At 48.0% G+C, this 18,709-nt stretch overlaps 1 protein-coding gene and 1 pseudogene across 1 annotated transcript in view; both read left to right on the forward strand.

The window, feature by feature from the left end:
* Window positions 1–18,709, forward strand: part of DIS3L2 (DIS3 like 3'-5' exoribonuclease 2) — a 362,585-nt gene that overhangs the window by 277,457 nt on the left and 66,419 nt on the right. The window contains exon 13 of the mRNA XM_068968636.1: window positions 2,306–2,539. Coding sequence (XP_068824737.1) covers window positions 2,306–2,539 — 234 coding nt within the window. The remainder of the gene's footprint in view (window positions 1–2,305; window positions 2,540–18,709) is intronic.
* Window positions 17,885–18,423, forward strand: LOC138075549 (ubiquitin-like FUBI-ribosomal protein eS30 fusion protein; annotated as a pseudogene).

Here is an 18,709-nt window from a genome sequence, read left to right on the forward strand (position 1 = left end):
TGAACGGTTCTGTTTACGAAGCTCCTCGTGGCTTTTTTGCTTTTTCCATGAAAAACTCTTTGTCTTTTTGTCTTCTGCCACTGGCCCTGGTTACAAACCGGGCGTTGATGTGAATCCAGTTTCCAAATTGGAAATTAATGAGGTGTCCCATCCAGAGAGGCCTTCCTCCCGTTCTGTAAGGCGTGCTGGCCCCAGGAACCAACACCCCCGCCCAGTCAGGTCCCTGCTTTCCTGTTGACCTTCAGTGGGTGAGGGGGCTGTGGGCATCCTTGCCACTTCATCACAATGTGGTTTCTTGGCCTGAGAGTTTTTTTAGTCCGTGTGTCAGGTGTGACTTCCAGAATCAATGGGTTGTTTTTAAGCTGCCTGGCCGTCTCTGGGCCAGGAAGTTCTTATTGGCTCTTTAGAGCTCCTACTTCAGCCCTTCGTTTGTTCAAAAAGAAGGTGCAGACTTTCTGGAATGGAGGCATTAAGGGAGGGGAGGCCCAAGTAAGGTGACAGAGTTGTGGGAAGCTTCTCATCAGTGCTGAGTCCCAGGTTTGCTGGTGTTTGAGTTGTCATTGACAGATGAGGAGACAAACCGAAGGGGCAGTGGGTCCAGTGAGGAAGAAGAGGCAGCTCAGACTGAGCAGTGCCACCCTTGTGAGTGGCTAGCAAGTTTTGATCAGGAGTGGGGGACCTCAGGTTTTGCCAAGTTACAGTGAATATGTTTTAAGAACTCCTCGGGATTCAAAATGGCCCCTGGTCAGGACCAGCACTACAGAAGAGGGTTTAGAGGGAGCCACTGAGCTGTTTAGACCCAGGATATATGGATGTCGGGGTGGCAGAGTATCTAGGAACCTCGTGGAACTTACTGCAAAAGTTTGTCCATAAATACTTCAAGGGAGAGGGCCTGGAGCTGTCACTAGCTTTTTAAAGTAGTTCTTGACTCACCAGTTTACATGAAAATGGATGCCCAGTCAGGGTGATCCAAGTCTCCCCAGCCTCTGTGCAGTGGTGACCCCTGGTACATATGCAGGGCTTTCCTGTGTCTTCTAGGAAAAGGGGACAAAGACCCCAAGAGGCCAGATACCCTCTGACCCGGATGTCTGAGGGAGTGTGTGAGAAAAGAGCAGTGGAACTGAATGAAAAGGGACATTTCCCCAAGCTAAAGACAGACTGTCCAGCAAAATGTTGACACACGGAAGGAGGAGGATTGACTGACTGGGTTTGGAATGAGTCGTAGAAAAGGAAACAAGCTGAGTCTCCAGGGGAAATCTTTGCGACCACAAGAATGAAGAGGTCGTGGCCCCGTCATCCTAGAGGAGGTTGGAGCAGCTCCACGAGTGGGAAGTTTTCAGGAAAGATGGCTATGACGGAGGGACAAGCACGGGCTGACCTTGAAAGGGGCTCTTCTGGGGACCTGCACACACTGCTTCCCCCAGGACTGCTGGACAGTTTCTCTAATTGCCCCTACAATTTCTTCTACATTCAGTGCATGTGCGCGTGTGCACACACACACACACACACACACACACACACACAGTCCCTGGAATTGCCCCTACAATTTCTCCTGCGTTCAGTGCATACACATACACATCTCCTGAGAGCCAAAGTCAGGACCCGCTTGCCACAGCAGAAGAGTCATCAGCACGTGCACACACATACACACACACACACACACACATCTGAGAACCAAAGTCGGGACCTGCTTGCCATAGCAGAAGAGTCATCAGCATAATATTTTGAGTTGCTTGTATTTTGAGATGAGAGTAGTTTTTAAAATAATTCAGAAAGTATATTTTGAGGGTTTTTTTTTTCAAGAACTTTAAAGTCTGATATTCCAGACCAAGACTCTTCATAATAAGGCTCTTTGCACTAAACCAATGAAAAACATGAGTGGTTTCTATTTTTCACTTCCCCGTGCTTAATGGCTGCCATTATAAAGAGTAGTGGTTCTTCCTTCAAAGGTAAGGAGAGGGTGTCAGAGGGGTCTCTAGCTCTTCAGGTAGAAGCTGTGTGCCCTTGAATTTTCATGGTATGGACAGCTGTGGGCTGGGCCCTCCCTGTTCCCCACTGGGGAACACCTAGTAACCCTTCAGACAGGTGTTTTCAGGAAGCCTTGTCTCTGGAGTTGCGACCGAAATGGTTTAGCTGGTAAAGGGGGAAGGGGTGGGGGGTGCTCAGATAAAAAAAAAAAAAAGCCGGTGCTCGTCCCTCCTCATTTCCTCAGTCTCTGTAGAATGTGTACAGATGAATGGTTGCGTGAAAGAAAAAACTGAAGGAAAAAAAAAAATTCTCCCTCACAATCCGTCCATCTCTGCAGATCCTCGCTGAATGGTTTGGCCGGACCATCATCCGCTCCTGCACCAAACTGAGCTACGAGCACGCGCAGAGCATGATTGAAAGCCCGACCAGGAGAATCCCGGAGAGGGAGCTGCCTGCCATCTCCCCCGAGCACACGTGTGACGAGGTGCACCGGGCTGTCTTGAACCTCCACGGAATCGCGAAGGAGTTACGCAGACAGCGGTTTGCGGACGGCGCACTGCGTCTGGATCAGGTCAGTCGCTTCCTCTTTTCAACGCCGCCCACAGACCTGACTTCCGCCAAAGCCCAGTGTGTGCGAGAATTAGCGTGGCAGCCCTGGGGCTTGTCCCTCTGTCCTTTCCTCAGTCTCTGCCCTCAAACAGTGGCGTCTGAGGCAGGCGGGAACCGCCTCCCTCGCGACTCCGCAGACACCCGGGGCCTCATGACATGAGCCCGCTGGTCCTGTGGCAGAAGCCTCTTCCCTCAGCTCAACTCTGGCATTCCCTGGAGTCTGCCCACCCTCCTATTTATTTCTCTTTCCACAATCCCTCCCTGAATGAACCCCTGTATTCTTATTTTAACTTCTTCGTGTCTAACTCTCTGTGACCCCATGGGCTGTAGCCCACCAGGCTCCTCTGTCCATGGATAAGAATACTGGAAGTGGGTAGCCAGTCTCTTCACCAGGGGGTCTTCCCAGCCCAGGGATTGAACCAGGGTCTTCTGCGTCTCCTGTCTTGGAGATGGATTCTTAACCTCTGAGCCACCAGCGAAGCTTATTTCTTATTTGAGCTATCAGTTAGATGCTGAGGACACCAACATTAATTTCTTCATCCCTGCCCGCCTTCCCCAGGCCCTACATCTGCCACTCGAAACTCCTCACCTGGCGCTCGCTGTCCCTTCCGCCTGACGCAGTGACCAGCACCCCAGTGAGCTGCACACGTGGACTGTGTTCCCTTCCCTCAGCTCCCTCCAGGGGAGCTGTGTGTTTCAATGCCTTCTTTACCCCCATCCTGGCTATGCCGGTTGTACCTGTTATAATTACTCACTGTAATGGAATATTAGGTACACTGATCAAGTAAGAACATTTTAAAAAGCTGCCGTTCCTGTGAAAACTAAGTTAAATTGTTTGCAAACACTTGATGAAGGTGAATCTTCAGAAATTGTGCTGTTTGGGTGTGATGACTATAAAAGGGAGGGGGGGAAATCATAAAATTCAGGAGGAACTTTGTACTCAGATTGCATTATAGATATCTAAGCTCTCTCTTTTAATGAAACAAAAATGATAAATTATAGGCAATGAAGTATACATAGTTTATCAGAAAAAAGTATGTAAAAATCTAATTAGCATACTCTTTTGTAAAAGTGAGGGTGAAGGGAAGTGAAGTCGCTCAGTTGTGTCCAACTCTTTGCGACCCCATGGACTGTAGCCTACCAGGCTCCTCTGTCCATGGGATTTTCCAGGCAAGAGTACTGGAGTGGGTTGCCATTTCCTTCTCCAGAGGCTCTTCCTGACCCAGGGATCAAACCCAGGTCTCCCGCATTGTAGGCAGATGCTTTACCATCTGAACCACCAGGGAAATCCTAAAAGTGAGTGTATATGCATTTATATAAATTTGTTGTTATTGTTCAGTCACTTAGTCATGTCTGACTCTTTGTGATCCCATGGACTGCTGCACACCAGGCTTCCCTGTCCATCTCCATCTCCCGGAGCTTGCTCAAATTCATGTCCATTGAGTCAGTGATGCCATCCAACCATCTCGTCCTCCATCGTCCCCTTCTCCTCCTGCTTTCAATCTTCCCCAGCATTAGGGCTTTTTCCAATGAACTGGCTTTTTGAATCAGGTGGCCAGAGTATTGAAGCTTGAGTTTCAGCATCAGTCCTTCCAGTGAACATCCAGGATTGATTTCCTTTAGGATTGACTGGTTTGATCTCCTTTCTGTCCAAGGGACTCTCAAGCATATTCTCCAGCACCACAGTTCAAAAGCATTATATAAATTAAGTTAAACAAATGTTTAGTTATGTATGATTCCCCTTTTCATCCAGCTTCTGGAAAAGCTAACCCACCATCACATCAAGCACATCAAATGAGAGAGTTCCATTACACCATTTTAGAGACCCTTCCCCATCAGATCGTTATAAAATTGGATTGAATTAAATATGTTAAATACTCTAAGTACTGTAAAAGACCATCAGTGATCTCAACTTGCATTAGGAGGTGTCAATGTAGAAGAATGATCACAGTTTCAGATTGTTACTGATCTGTTGGCATGTTTTAGAGTGAGAATTTTATTGCTGAAAATAACTTTTTTTCAATTATTTTTATTGGAGAATAGTTGATTTACAGTGTTGTGTTAGATTCTGCTGTTCAGCAAAGTGAATCAATTATACACACACATATATCCACTCTTTTAGATTCTGTTCTCATGTTGTCATTACAGAGTATTGAGTAGAATTTCCTGTGCTATACAGTAGGTCCTTATTAGTTATCTATTTCATATATAATAGTGTGTATATGTCAATCCCAATGAAAATAATTTGAGATACTTGTATTCCATCAGCCCTCTCAACTTGTAGATTAGAAGCTGAAGTCCTCAAGGGTTAATTGAGTTTCTTATATGCATGCAATCCAGATAGCCAACTCTTCATTCACTTCTCTTCCATTTACACCATGCTGACTTGAGAAAGAGAGGTTTCCCTTCCAAGAGAGAATGAAACCCTGAAGTCCTAATTAGGTTCCAGTTAATTAAGGTTTGAAAATAATGGAATTGCACCCTTGGGGCTGATTCCTTGGTTTCAGCTCAGTGGGTAAAGAACCCACCTGCCAGTGCAGGAGAGGCAGGTTCGATCCCTGGGTCAGGAAGATCCCCTGGAGGGGGAAATGGCAACCCACTCCAGTATTCTTGCTGGGACAATCCCATGGTCAGAGGAGTCTGGTGGGCTACAGTCCATAAGGTTGCAAAGAGTAGGATGCAGCTAGACTTATGGCACACCAGAAAACAAGTTTGTGGACCACAGCTCTGGAAGAAGGGGCACGTTGGTCTCCTGCAGCAGGTTCCTGGCAAGATCGTTGATAAATCAACCAGACAGCCTGTCCGGCAGTCCCTGCGTTTGTTCCCCTTTGCCTGCTGCCTGCATCTGCCCTCACAAAAATCCATTTTTCCCAGTGCCTTTGGCACAGCCTGCTGTTTGGAGTTGCTCTCTCATGCTTTGTGTGCCCCAGTTCACTGTGTCCACATTTTTGGTGGCAGGTCTAAAAAAAATACGTCCTTCTGCCCTCCTGTAAGAGGAGACAACATCTGTGCTGCATGCCCTTGAATGCAGAAGAAATCTGCTAAGCCAGAAATTTCCCCTTTCCAAGACGTGAGTTTACCCTGATGATCTCCAGAATGAGTGAGGTGGAGGACACCAGCATGGGGCCTGTTTGTTGAGTTGAGGGGAGACTGGTTCGGCGGTCACACTAACTACCAAACAGAGCAACTTGATCACCGGGTGACTGCAGGCAGCAGCTTATTCCAGAGCTGCCTGGCCCACATCTGAGATAATGTATTCCCCAAGCTACAGGCCACCTGGGCTGGCTCTTGTCCCCTGGGACCATCTGCCTGCAGTCCTGTGCACTTACCCAGTGTACGCTCAAGTGTTAGCAAGTTCTGTGTGAACTGTGGTGTGAAACACACCGGGAAGCACTGCCTTTGGGTCGGGTTGCTGAGAGGTCCTAGCTCAGGGAAGTGACATACCTTTGTTTCTCTGCCCCAAAGGTCAGGTCAGGTGCTGAGCACGTTCTATTTGCTTTTTGGTTGTGAGTTGAGAACTATCCCCTTTTCTGCTGCCATGTAAAATCTAGAATTTAACACAGATACTTGTGGTATTTATTTATGACAAGTGCTCAATTGCTAAGTCGTGTCCGACTCTTTGTGACCCATACGCTGGAGCCCGCCAGGCTCCTCTGTCTGTGGAGCTTTCCAGGCAAGAATATGGGAATGGATAGCCATTTCCTTCTCCAGGGGATCTTCCTGACGCAGGGATCAAACTCGCATCTCCTCCATTAGCAGGCAGATTCTTTACCACTGAGCCACCAGGGAACACACACCACTCTCGTTTCTTAAAAAGTGTGCAGTCTTGGTGGCCTGCTCCCTCCTAGGGGTGAAAGTGACCTTGCCTGACTCCAATGTGATAGGATGACAAGGCCTCAACTCCTTTTGGAGTTGTGGCCTGAGCCATTTCCTTCAGAAAGATCGGCAAGGGAGGATGGTGGGGTGCCAAATAGAGCCCCTAAACAAAGACATCTTAGGGAGTACTGACTGTTTTCAGGAAACTACAGCTTTCTGGTGCTTTTCCTCCAGCCTTCCCATCCTCAGTCAGGTGAGAGTGCTTAGAGGCCACCCTGTGTGAGGGCTTCTAGAGAAGCAAGCATGACTGCGGGAGGGAGACAGCACTGCATCTGGAGTCCCTGAAGGCGGGCAGGGCATGTGAACAGCTCCTGCTGAGCCGCTGACTTTCTGGGTTTAGAGAAAGTTGTAGTGAAGAAAGTTTGGTGTTTCCATCTTCTTAACTTTGGAGGCAAATTCCTCCAAACTAATAGAACCTTTAGTAAATTCTCAGCTGCATCTTATATGGATCCCACACAGCTCAGTTTTGAAGCCCAAACTTAAAGCAGTTTTTTTGAGTGGACCTGAGTATAAAGATCAACTTGGTGGGAACAGTTATTAAATGCCTTGGGACCCAGGCTGCCATAGAAGGTATCATGGATGACCTTGACCCTGCCCAGCCTTTAAGGCAGGCTCTGCAGACTTCCAGTAGGGAACCAGTTTAGGGAAAGAGCAAGTTAGCCAAGATGGCATGGTCAGACTCTCTTGCCTCACAGCCTCTTGCTCTTGCCCCAAGTTTTGTAAATAATGGTTACGTCACAGCTGAGATCACTTATAGCACTGCACGTGTGTGTCATGAGGTACTCGCTTGGCCACTGGCTACTTCTGTTCTGTAAGCATATATAAGCTCCACCTGGAAAGCCCTTGTGATTAGGTTAGGTTATGTTCTGGCTGCTGCATCAGCCAGGAGAAAATAAACGTGTCTGCAGTTCCTACAGCTCCTTAAGTCTTCTTCCAGCCTCTTAGCTCATGCCTTGCCTACCTTGGGTTCAGCAAACAGCGCACACAGTGAGATACAGCATGGCAACCAGATAAAAACTCTTGTTGTCTTTCAGTCACTCAGTCGTGTCCGACTCTGCAGCCCCACGGACTGGCAGCACACCAGGCTTCCCTTTCTGCACTCTCTCCTGAAGTTTCCTCAAGTTCATGTCTATTGAGTCATTGATGCTATCTAACCATCTCATCCTCTGTCACCCCCTTCTCCTCCTGCCCTCAATCTTTCCCAGCATCAGGATCTTTTCCAATGAATTGGCTTTTCACATCAGGTGGCCAAAGTATTGGAGCTTCAGCATCGGTCCTGATTTAGGCTTTGTGGGCCATCTGGTCTCTGTCTCAGCTACTCAGCCCTGCTGCCATGGTGTGAAAACAGCCAGGGACAAACAGACAGATGAGCACAGCTGTGTTCCAATACAGCTAGAAGAACACTGAGAACTTTGGATTTCATATAATTTTTATGTCAAAAAATCGTATTCTTCCTTTGATTATTTCTGAATCATTTAAAAATGTAAAAACCATTCCTAGCTCATGAGCCATGCAGAAAGTAAGTGGTAGGCCAGAGTTGACCTGTGGTCCATCATATGCTGAGCCCTGCCTAAATGAGATGCAGTTCTCTCCTTACTCAGCTTTCAGCAGCACGTCAGCACTGCACTGGGAAACTGGGCTGGGTCCTAAAGAGCGCTTGTGCGCAGTTACCTCTCGGGATGGTTTCATGCAATTAAGCAAATTATTCCTTTGATTAGCACCATGCTTGGCAGGTCCAGTTGGAGGCCTAAAGGAATGGATCTGTTTAGCCCCAGTCCCGTTACTCTGTTTTCAGTCGGGTAGCTTTCATTAGCCTGAAGCAGAAAGAGCAGTGGTTCTTAATTTCCCACCTCTGCAAGCTCGGCAGCCTCTTCACAGTCAGATCTCATCCCACCCACCCCGCCTTCCTGAGCCCACGTGCAGAGACGCTGGCTCCGCTGTCTGGTAGGGTGTGCTGAAGTCATGACTGTCAGAGCGAAGCGCGACTCTGAGGAAGCTCAATGGTGTTTCTTCCCCAACCCTACCCCTGCTGCTCTATGCAGCAGTGTATTTTGTTGAATTATGCATTTAAAACTATCGTTAAGCATGTTTCTGTTCCTTCTCTGTAATGTTGTTCGTAAGAAATGAGCATTCCAGCTCTGTTGTTTAATTTTTGTACAGTATGATAATTGGTGCCAGATAAGGAGGATAGAAAATTCAAAGACGCCTGCCCCTTGGAAGGAAATCTATGACAAACCTAGACAGTATGTTAAAAAGCAGAGACATCACATTGCCAACAAAGGTCCATCTAGTCAAAGCTATGGTTTTTCCAGTGGTCATGTACGGGTATGAGAGTTGGACCATAGAGAAGGCTGAGCGCCAAAGAATTGATGCTTTTGAACTGTGGTGCTGAAGAAGACTCTTGAGAGTCCCTTGGACAACAAGGAGATCAAACCAGTCAGCCCTAAAGGAATTCAGCCGTGAGTATTCACTGGAAGAACTGATGCGGAAGCTTCGATACTTTGGCCACCTGATGCAAAGAGCCCACTTATTGGAAAATACCCTGATGCTGGGAAAGATTGAAGACAGAAGGAGAAGGAGGCAGCAGAGGATGAGATGGTTAGAAGCATCACTGACTCAATGGAAATGAATAAAAGCCAGCTGCGGGAGATAGTGGAGGCTAGGGGAACCTGCCGTGCTGTAGCCCATGGGATCGTGAAGAGTCACGCACGACGTAGCAGCTGAGCAACAACAAGGAGGATGGACATAACCATCCTGTCTGGCTCTTCCTGTCTTGTCCCTTATGTCCTCACTTACACACAAGAGACAGCTGTTGATCTGGCGGCTGGATGTGTTGGGAGACTTGGTCTGTATTTTCTTAGTCACAGGGTCCTCTATTCAGCCTGTCTTCAGAAAATGTTTACTAAGTACAGAAAGCAGGTATGTGGTAGGTGCTGGAAATGAACAGTCCCCGTTCTCAGGTTTACCATGCAGTGCAGGAACCAGCAGACTGCACAGTAAATGCACGGTGCAGAGCTGTCCCAGGGTGCGTGAGACCGCACGGGGGAGGGCAGGCCCCATCTCGGGATCAGGGACGACGTGCAGGGATGGTGTGCATTACAAGGCTTTAAAAAGCTTGAGGGACTAGCCAGGCTCTGAACACAAGGGGGGTGCGTTTCAGGCAAACTGCTATTGCAGGCATGGAAGAGGTGGGAGATGGCACCTTTGGACAGCGTCTGATTGTTTCAGATCGTGGAGTGTGATGAGAGAGGACAGCTAGGGGAGAGGGCAGGGGCCAGACTCGAATTCTGCAGGAGTGAGCATGGGAGCCACGGGACCATTTCAGACACAGAAGGGACATGAACGGAACTGTGTTTTAGTAAGAGCTTACTGGCTGCCTCATGGAGAGTAGACTGAAAGAGAAGAAATAAAAAAAAGAAAGCTTATGTTTCAGGAGAGAGATGATGAGGGCCAAACCTGAGACTGAGAATGTGGGGAGGTAGAAAATTACAGATGGAGAGAGGAAGGAAGATTGGCAAGCCTTGACAAATTGGCAAGCCTTGTCCTAATTAGATGTGGAAGGAAGGGGCGCGGGTGCTGAGGGAGGAGAGGTGTTTTGTTTCGTTTTTTGGCTCTGCTGCATCTTCTTTGCTATCCAGGCTCTTCTCTAGTTGTGGCGAGAGCCGGGGCTTCTTTTCTATCAGAGCACAGGCTCTAGGGCATGTGGGCTCAGCAGTTGTGTGGCTCCCAGGCTCCAGAGCACAGGCTCAGTAGTTGAGGTGCACAGGCTTAGCTGCTCTGAGGCACGTGGAATCTTCCCAGACCGGGGATTGAACCTGCGTCTCCTGCACTGGCAGGCAGATTCTTTACTACTGAGCCACCAGGGAAGTCCAAGGGAGGAGAGTTGAATTAGGGACTCAGGCTTCAGATTCGGGCACGTGCATTGATGCAGTACTACGACTGACAAGGAAGTACCTTAGATTAGGAGAGCTGAGAAGTACCTAAGTACCTTCGGAGAGGAGAGTTGAGTTTGAGGGGCCACCTGGAGACAGAACAGGTCGAGATGTGGAATAAGCATGTGGGCATAGAGGTCTGGAGGTCGGTCGGCCGGGCTCACCTAGCGATAGCCATTTGGGAGCCATGTCATCTCTGCCACCATAAGAATCGCTACCCTTCTCTTTCGGGTAGTGATAAACAGCACAGGAGGCTTCTACTAGAAGTTCAGCTTTCTGGTTGAATGTGGACAAGCCATGGAGATCGTTCTAGAACCAGGGAGGCTTGAAGAGTATTTATCACTCTGTCAGATTTCCCCCGTTTTTCCATTTACCAGCTTCATGGTAATCGTATAAGCAGGATTTTCATTTCCATGTGTGCATCTCATTTATAAGTAAATCCACAACCCAGGGTCTGTGCTCTCTTGAGAGGCTCCGGGAGTGAGGCTGGGGAGGGAATAGCCTCGGGTGCCAGCTCTCGGGGGGCGTGGGGCACAGGACTTCCCAGTCAGAGGGTGTTGAAGTCCTTCCTTTGAGGGAGAGAGTGACTTAGTGATCGCACTTTAATTTCATGTGGAATCAGGCAAAACAGTCCACGTTTATGCATCCCAAGGCATGGACGAGACTTCAAAACTTGACCTGGTTGTGTATAAACAACATTAATTACACCCACTTGTGTGAGCTGATCACTGTTTGTGTCTTGTTAGCATACACATAAAAACTAACGCATATCATTAAGTGTTGGAGTAGGTCTGCTGAGCAGCTTGTTATTATAACCCTAAACTTTCATGTGCTCACCCTCCCTTTAGGCATGTCACATAGTCATTTACTCATAATTTTCAAAAATTAGAAGGAATGCAGGGAGTAGTATTCTGGAAGTTGTTAAAAATACAGACTCAGACATGATTTCCAGCCCTCACTGGACAGATGTTTCTTGGGCTCCTAGTGTTACAACCACCGCTTCTAGTCCTACAAAGGAGCCTGAGGGCTGTGGAAGACAAACTTTCTTCTACCCTAGAGGTGCTTAGTGAATTTGTGAAGAGCTGAATTTGTGAAGAGCTCTGCACTTACAAGAAACTTCAGCAAGAAAAGCAAGGGCATAGTAAATTAACTTCCCTGGTAGCTCAGTTGGTAAAGAATCTGCCTGCAGTGCAGGAGAACCCGGTTTGATTCCTGGGTTGGGAAGATCCGCTGGAGAGGGGATAGGCTACCCACTCCAGTATTCTTGGGCTTCCCTGGTGGCTCAGCTGGTAAAGGATCCGCCTGCAATGCGGGATAACCTGGTTTGATTCCTGGGTTGGGGAGGAAGTAAAAGACCCTGGGCTGTGGATTTACTTTCCCAGTGAAGGGAAAGGCTACCCAATCCAGTATTCTGGCCTAGAGAATTCCATGGACTGTATCATCCATGGGGTCACAAAGAGTTGGACACGACTAAGCAACTTTCACTTTCTATGTGCTTATGAGAAACTTCAGTCAGATGAAAGCAAGGGCATAGTAAGCTGACACAGGGCTAAAGGAATACCCAGCCTGATGGTTCTCAGGTAGATGGAGTTAGTGAAAGCAGGCTGCTTGGGAAGGACGGTCCAGAATCACAAGGTGATCAGAGTGAAAGGCATGCTTGGTGAAGAAGAGCTGAGCGCCAGCCAGTGCCCACTCCATCGAGATTCAAGGGATGTGTTCCATCACACTCCTCTCCCATCTGAGTTCTGAACCCACTGAGAAATAGACACACAAGTCCGACTGAGATCAAAATCTCCCATCTATTACTGGTGAAGTTTGGATTAGAGAAAGGCAGCCTGAGCCAGTTCAGACATTTGGAACAGCTCAGAAGTTAATGCTGTAAAAGGAAACTCTGATGGGGCAACTCGAGGGAGGAGGGGTGTGTGCTCTGCAGATAGGGCGCTGGGCACCAAGTGCTGGGATGGCCTTCGCGGCTCGGCGCCCTCCAGTGAACACTGGTAAGTAGCTGATGCTTCAGCTGTTGGTCAGAATAGCCAGGATGCATCCTCAGCAAAGGCTGAAGACTGGTATTTATATAACTTCAGAAAGTGAACGTGGCTCCCACTCGACCTCTGGAAGCTTGCCCTCCGGCTCTTTCTGCTTGCCTGTTATCCAGGCTCATCTCTTACAGAAGGGAGGACCTCCACCCCTATAGACCTGTCTTAAGTTTTCAGGCAGCTGAAGACTGAAACTCTAAATCCTGCTGCAGAGAAGCTTGCCTTGGCCAGCCCCTCCTGCCTTCCCACTTAGGGCTCCCAGAGCATCTTATTTATACCCAACACCTGTCTGGATCACGTTTGCACATTGCTTTCACGTTTTCACATTTTCCATTCACTTCCCTGTCTCCTTTTCTGAAACTATGAGTTCCCTCGGGCTAAGGACAGCATCTGTTCATCTTTATGTCTCTAGCCGCTGCCCAGTGCTTGCTTTTAAGGGTGTTTCAAGGTCTTTAAGCATCTCTCTACACACTGGTCTTTTTGAAAAAAAAAAACGATGGTAGTTGTGATCTGGGAGAGGGACTAGCTCTGGAAGAGAGGTGTGCTTATGTAAGAGAAGCAAATACACATTATGAATCAGAGGCTTCCTCCTCTTTTGAATAAAAGGCTTGGGTGTTTGACTGCTTGCCAGGGCATACAGGGTTTAGGACAGGGTGTAATGAGGCCTTTCTCATGGAGGAGCTGCCTGGACAGGTGTGAGGAGCCGGTAAGCTTTAGCACCCCAGGGGGTTGGCAGTGCTTCTAAGGCTTCCTGAGCACTTCTGTGTGCACCTCTGCATCCTCAGCCTTCTGTGCCCTCGGGGAGCCTGGCAGAGCAGCTCTCAGGGGAAGGCACAGAGGCCCCCAGTGTGCCAGTCTGGAGATGGAGATGCTCAGGCTTGTCCGCAACCTGATTTGCCAGCCTAGAAAGGTGGGCCAGGCACCCATTCCCTCCCGCCCGCACCTGCCTCTTGAAAAGCATCCTTCCCGGGTGAGCTAATACCAGCTGTTATCCCCCACCTTGCTGGTGAGATGGAAATGATTCTTACCCTACGGTGGGATCCCCAGCCTAACGCTTCTTCTGTGAATTCTGATAAGAGCCTGGTTTCGCTTTTAATGGAAATGATTTCCACAAGACAGGGGTTGTGTTAGTTGCTGCTGGGCTTTCTGAGAAGAGAAGATAACTCACATCACAGCTGGGGTTGAGAGTGTGCCTGGATGATTCAAACCTAAGTCCCTAGCATCTCCAGGGGGCAGTGAAGTGAGATAGTGGGCTCTCACCCCAACCAGATGATACATGAGAAGCTTCTGGGGGTCGAGCAGGGCGGTGGCCGATTCTCTCTGAGACATGAGCCTTGCAGGTTAGTGGCCTTGACAGACGGAACAGATTTGGCTCTCCCAGGACCCTGGCTTTTGGGTAATTGTGCTCGCAGTGAGGAAGCTCTTGGACTCTCCCCTTCTATTCACAGGACACGCTGCACGTCCTCCTCCTGCCCCCATGTCAAATCCCACGTCACTCGAACGTGAGCCAAACAGCTCCGTAAGAGGCATGGAATCCTTTGACGTTAGTAAAACCTGCACTGGAGAAAGGGAACCCTTGCAGCTGATCCTTAGATTTCAACCATGACCGCTTCTTGGGGCAGGCCCAGTTGATTTCGATTTCCGTGGTTCTGCGAGCTGGGGGCTCCGCTGCTGCTGTTCGGTCAGCCATCTGTGCTGAACTCCACTGCCAGACCCCGCTCCCCCAAATGCCACGTTCACCTGTCACTCAAGAACCTGCTGTCTCCTCCAGCAGATTTCACGGGTAATGAGATTTTTGTTAATATTCTGGGATGAGAAATAGGATTTGGGGGTTACATTTTGCCAAACAAGAGTGTTTTCTTTAAAAGCCAGCTACCATCTACCACCTCCACGATTTTATAAATGAAACAGTTTAGCACCAGTACAAAGGAAGACTTCATTTCACAGCTCAGGGCAGTCTCCTCCATTGACCTGGTTGAGCTTCATGGAAAACCTTCCTCTCGTATTGTAGATTTCAGACCAGGCTTTGAGAGCTGCTGGAGAGTTCCATCAGATCCACACGCCCCCTGGCTTTGGAGGCCCTCAGCAGTCAATTCCCCATTTCCCACCCAGCTGTCTCCCTTACTCACTCATCCTCCCCTGCCTTCGCATAGCCTAGGCCTCTACTCACTTCCCCCAGCTCCCCTGCACCCCACTTCCTCCAGAAGCCCGCTTCAGAGAGGCCGCCTCCTCCTCCATCCATGTCTCTTGGCCTCCTTCCTCATCTCCCCTCTCGGTGCCTGATGCAGTGTCATTCATTCATGTCACCCTGTCGTCTTGTCTCTTTATTCCCTTCCCCTCCCTCGCCGTAGAAGGCAGATACCTTGCTGACACTTCTCGCTCACCAATAAATCTGCGGCGTTGGTACAGGAGAGGCAGGCCGCAAGGTGTTCCTAGCACTTGAAGTGTCCCTGTGGTCAGTGCACCCGTGGTCAGTGGTGCTCCAGGATATGGTGCCCGTTTTACAGTCTAGAACTTGAAAATATGATCCTGTTTGTTATTCCTCAGGAAATTCCCACGTTTTTCAAGAATGGCATTATTATAACCCGGTTGCTGCATTCTGTAACTGCTTCTGTTCCTGTTTTAAATGGCACATGACTGACGTCTTTAACCAAAGAGAACTTAAGAGCTTTAAAAGTATTTTATTACTTTAGATCATCCCTTTTGCCTTCTGTTTTTAATTTCTCACATTAAAACATATCTACCAGATGGAGAGTACTGTGCTAGATTCTGGGACCAAGAGATTAGAATGTGGCCCCAGCTCTCAGAGTAGCTTAACGTTTCATGGAGGGAACAGGGACACGGACAGAACAAGCAGGCGCACAGGGCAGGTTGGTTCGGGTGAGTGTGAAAGTGGCTGCCATGGTATTTTACCTGAGGACTTTAGCTATGATTTGAAGGGACCACTGTAAGACAAGGTCATTCTGTTTTTAAGAGTTTTCTCCAGTACAAAATAAAAACTAGCAGTTTGCTGTAAGAAAATGCTAGAAATGCTGAAAGTAAATCAGAAATGATTTAATTGCCCCCTGGAGTTGTGACACCCACCCCACGTGTAATAGCTATGCTACGAGGATGTTGTTAGATTAAATAACTTGTGGTCGTAAAACACTTAAGAATGGCCCCTGACACATAACAGCAAATGGATGTTAGCCGTGTGCCGGGATGCTGAGAAAGGACATGAAGCGAAGGTGCAGGGGCGAGGAAGGGTGGGCTCCCACTGCTTGGTGTGAGTGGTCCGCTTAGGTTAGGTGTGTGAAGGGAACACTGCAGTCGGAGGTGAGACTGGGGGTATCCTGAAGCACTCAAGAGCCAGTACTGATGCTGGAATCACAGGGAGAGCTGGCAAGATCTGTGAGCAAGGAAGGAGGGAAAGTCACACGTCACCCCCCACCTCCCATCACTCAAATGTTCCCTTGGTACAGACATACCACCGTTTACATAACCCTTCCTAATGCTGTTACTGTTAGTGTTATTATAAATAACACTCCAATTAATATTCTTATGCATTGTTAATCACAGTTGTTTCGGATTATTTCCTTGGGAATATATGCTTAGAATGACCAGATTAAAGAGGAATAGCTATTTTTCTGTGATACTTTCTCTTTTTATTAACTTTTGTGATTGTATTATAAAAGTAACACATTTGTGTTATGAAAATTTTAAATTAGCAAGCGCCAAAACAAAAGCAAAAAACAAGTAAACCCCAAATAGCCTTCACCTGCTAATAACATGTTTCTAGGTATCCGACAGCGTGCACATTTTTTTTTGACACAAGCCGTAGGATGATTTTCCAGAGAGGTTAGACTAATTTAGATCTTTCCCCGGCAGGAAACAATAGCACATTGTCCCTGCCTCTCACCAAAGTGAGAGTGTGTGGGTTTTATTTAATCTTTGTTAATATGGTGGCTTGGAAATGGTATTTTATTATCATTTTGGCTTGCCTTTGTGTTAACTGCTTGTGGGTTCAATCCACTCTTAAGTCTTTCTATGAAAGGAAGAAGCTTCCTTCTACTATCACTACTCTCCTAAACCCTAGACACACAAGCCACAATTTTAGCCAGAATTACTCTTTTTCCCCAAGTAAGGTAATAATTTATATACAGTAAAATTTACTCTTTTTAGTATATAGTTCTGCAAGCAAAATCACTGCAGACAGTGACTGCAGCCATGAAATTAAAAGACACTCCTTGGAAGAAAAGCTGTGACAAACCTAGATAGTGTATTGAAAAGCAGAGACATCACTTTTCCAACAAAGGTCTGTATTGTCAAAGCTATGGTTTTTCCAGTAGTCATGTATGGGTGTGAGAGTTGGACCATAAAGAAGGATGCTTTTGAACTGTGGTGCTGGAGAAGCTCTTGAGGGTCTTTTGGACAGCAGGAAGGTCAAACCAGTCCATCCTGAAGGAAATCAACCCTGAATATTCATTGGAAGGACTGATGCTGAAGCTCCAATACTTTGGCCACTTGATGCGAAGAACTGACTCATTGGAAAAGACCCTGATGCTGGGAAAGATTGAAGGCAAGAGGAGAAGGAGGTGACAGAGGATGAGATGGTTGGATGGCATCACCGACTCAATGAACATGAGTTTGAGCAAGCTCAGGGAGATAGTGAAGGACAGGGAAGCCTGGCATGCTGCAGTTCATGGGGTTGCAAAGAGTCAGTCATGACTTAGCAACTGAACAACAAGCTACACACACCACAACCAAGACACAGAACAGTTTCCTCACCCCAGAAAATTCATGCACACCCCTTTGTATTCAGCCCCTTCCCCTACCCTGGCAACCACTCCTCTATTTTCTTTCCCTGTACTTTTACCTTTTCCAGAATGTCACGTAAGTAGAATCAGAACGTGGGTAGCTTTTAAGTCGAGCTTCTTTGACTTAGCATCACAGCCTTGAGGCTCACCCCTGTGTTTTGTGTGTATCAGTGTTCGTTCCTTTTAATTGCAGAGTAGTATGCCATGGTATTGGAGAAGGCGATGGCACCCTACTCCAGTACTCTTGCCTGGAAAATCCCATGGACGGAGGAGCCTGGTGGGCTGCAGTCCATGGGGTCGCAAAGAGTCGGACACGACTGAGCGACTTCCCTTTCACTTTTCACGTTCATGCATTGGAGAAGGAAATGGCAACCCACTCCAGTGTTCTTGCCTGGAGAATCCCAGGGACAGGGGAGCCTGGTGGGCTGCCATCTATGGGGTCACACAGAGTCGGACACGACTGAAGTGACTTAGCAGCAGCAGCAGCATGCCATGGTATAGATGTTCCACGGTTTGTCCATTTATCAGTTGAAGGATATTTGGGTTGTTTCCAGTTTGGGGCCATTATAAATAATACTGCCATAAACATTCGCCCATAGGTTTTTCTGTGATGGTTAAGTTTTCATTTCACTTGGGTAAATACCTTGAAAGTGGGACTTGCTGGGTCATGTGGTAAGTGTATATGTAACTTTATAAAAAATTGCCAGTGACATGGCATGCAGCAGGCAGAGAGGACGTGCGTGCCCTTTCTCGACTCCATCTTTGCGGTAGTGGTGGTGGTGTCTACGATCTAATCGCCAGCACGCAGCTCTTAGTCCATGCCTAGGAGCTACACACTCTCGAGGTGACCGGCCAGGAGACGGTCGCCCAGATCAAGGCTCCTGTAGCCTCGTCGGAGGGTGTCTCTTCAGAAGATCAAGTCCTGCTCCTGGCAGGCATGCCCCTAGAGGATGAGGCTACTCTGGGGGCTAGTGTGGGGTGGAGGCTCTGAGTTCCCTGGAAGTAACTGATTGCATGCTTGGAGGTGAGGTCCATGGTTCCCTGGCCCAGGCTGGGAAAGTGAGAGATCAGACTCCCAGGGTGGCCAAGCAAGAGAAAAAGAAAACGACGACAGGCTGGGCCAAGAGGCGTGTGCAGTACAACCTGTGCTTTGTCAATGTTGTGCCTGCCTTTGGCAAGAAGAAGGGCCCTAGTGCTAACTCCTAAGTCCTCTGTAATCTTGACTTTCTCTAATAAGGCCACTTAACCCAAGCAAAAAAAAAAATTGCCGGAGTGGCAATTCTGTTTTCCGGAGTGGCTGTACCACTCACCAGCAAAGTATGATAGTTCCGGTTTCTTTGCCTGCTTTTCAGCCCTTGATATTAGCCAGTTTTTTGTTTGTTTGTATGTCTTAGCCCTGCTAGTAGGTGTGTAGTGGTGTTCCATTGTGGCTTTAATTTGCACTTCCCTAGTGACGAAAGACCTGGAGCTTTCTCATGTGCATATTTTCTTT

The sequence above is a fragment of the Capricornis sumatraensis genome, chromosome 3 (assembly GCF_032405125.1).
Source record: "Capricornis sumatraensis isolate serow.1 chromosome 3, serow.2, whole genome shotgun sequence".
NCBI classification, from domain to species: Eukaryota; Metazoa; Chordata; class Mammalia; order Artiodactyla; family Bovidae; genus Capricornis; species Capricornis sumatraensis.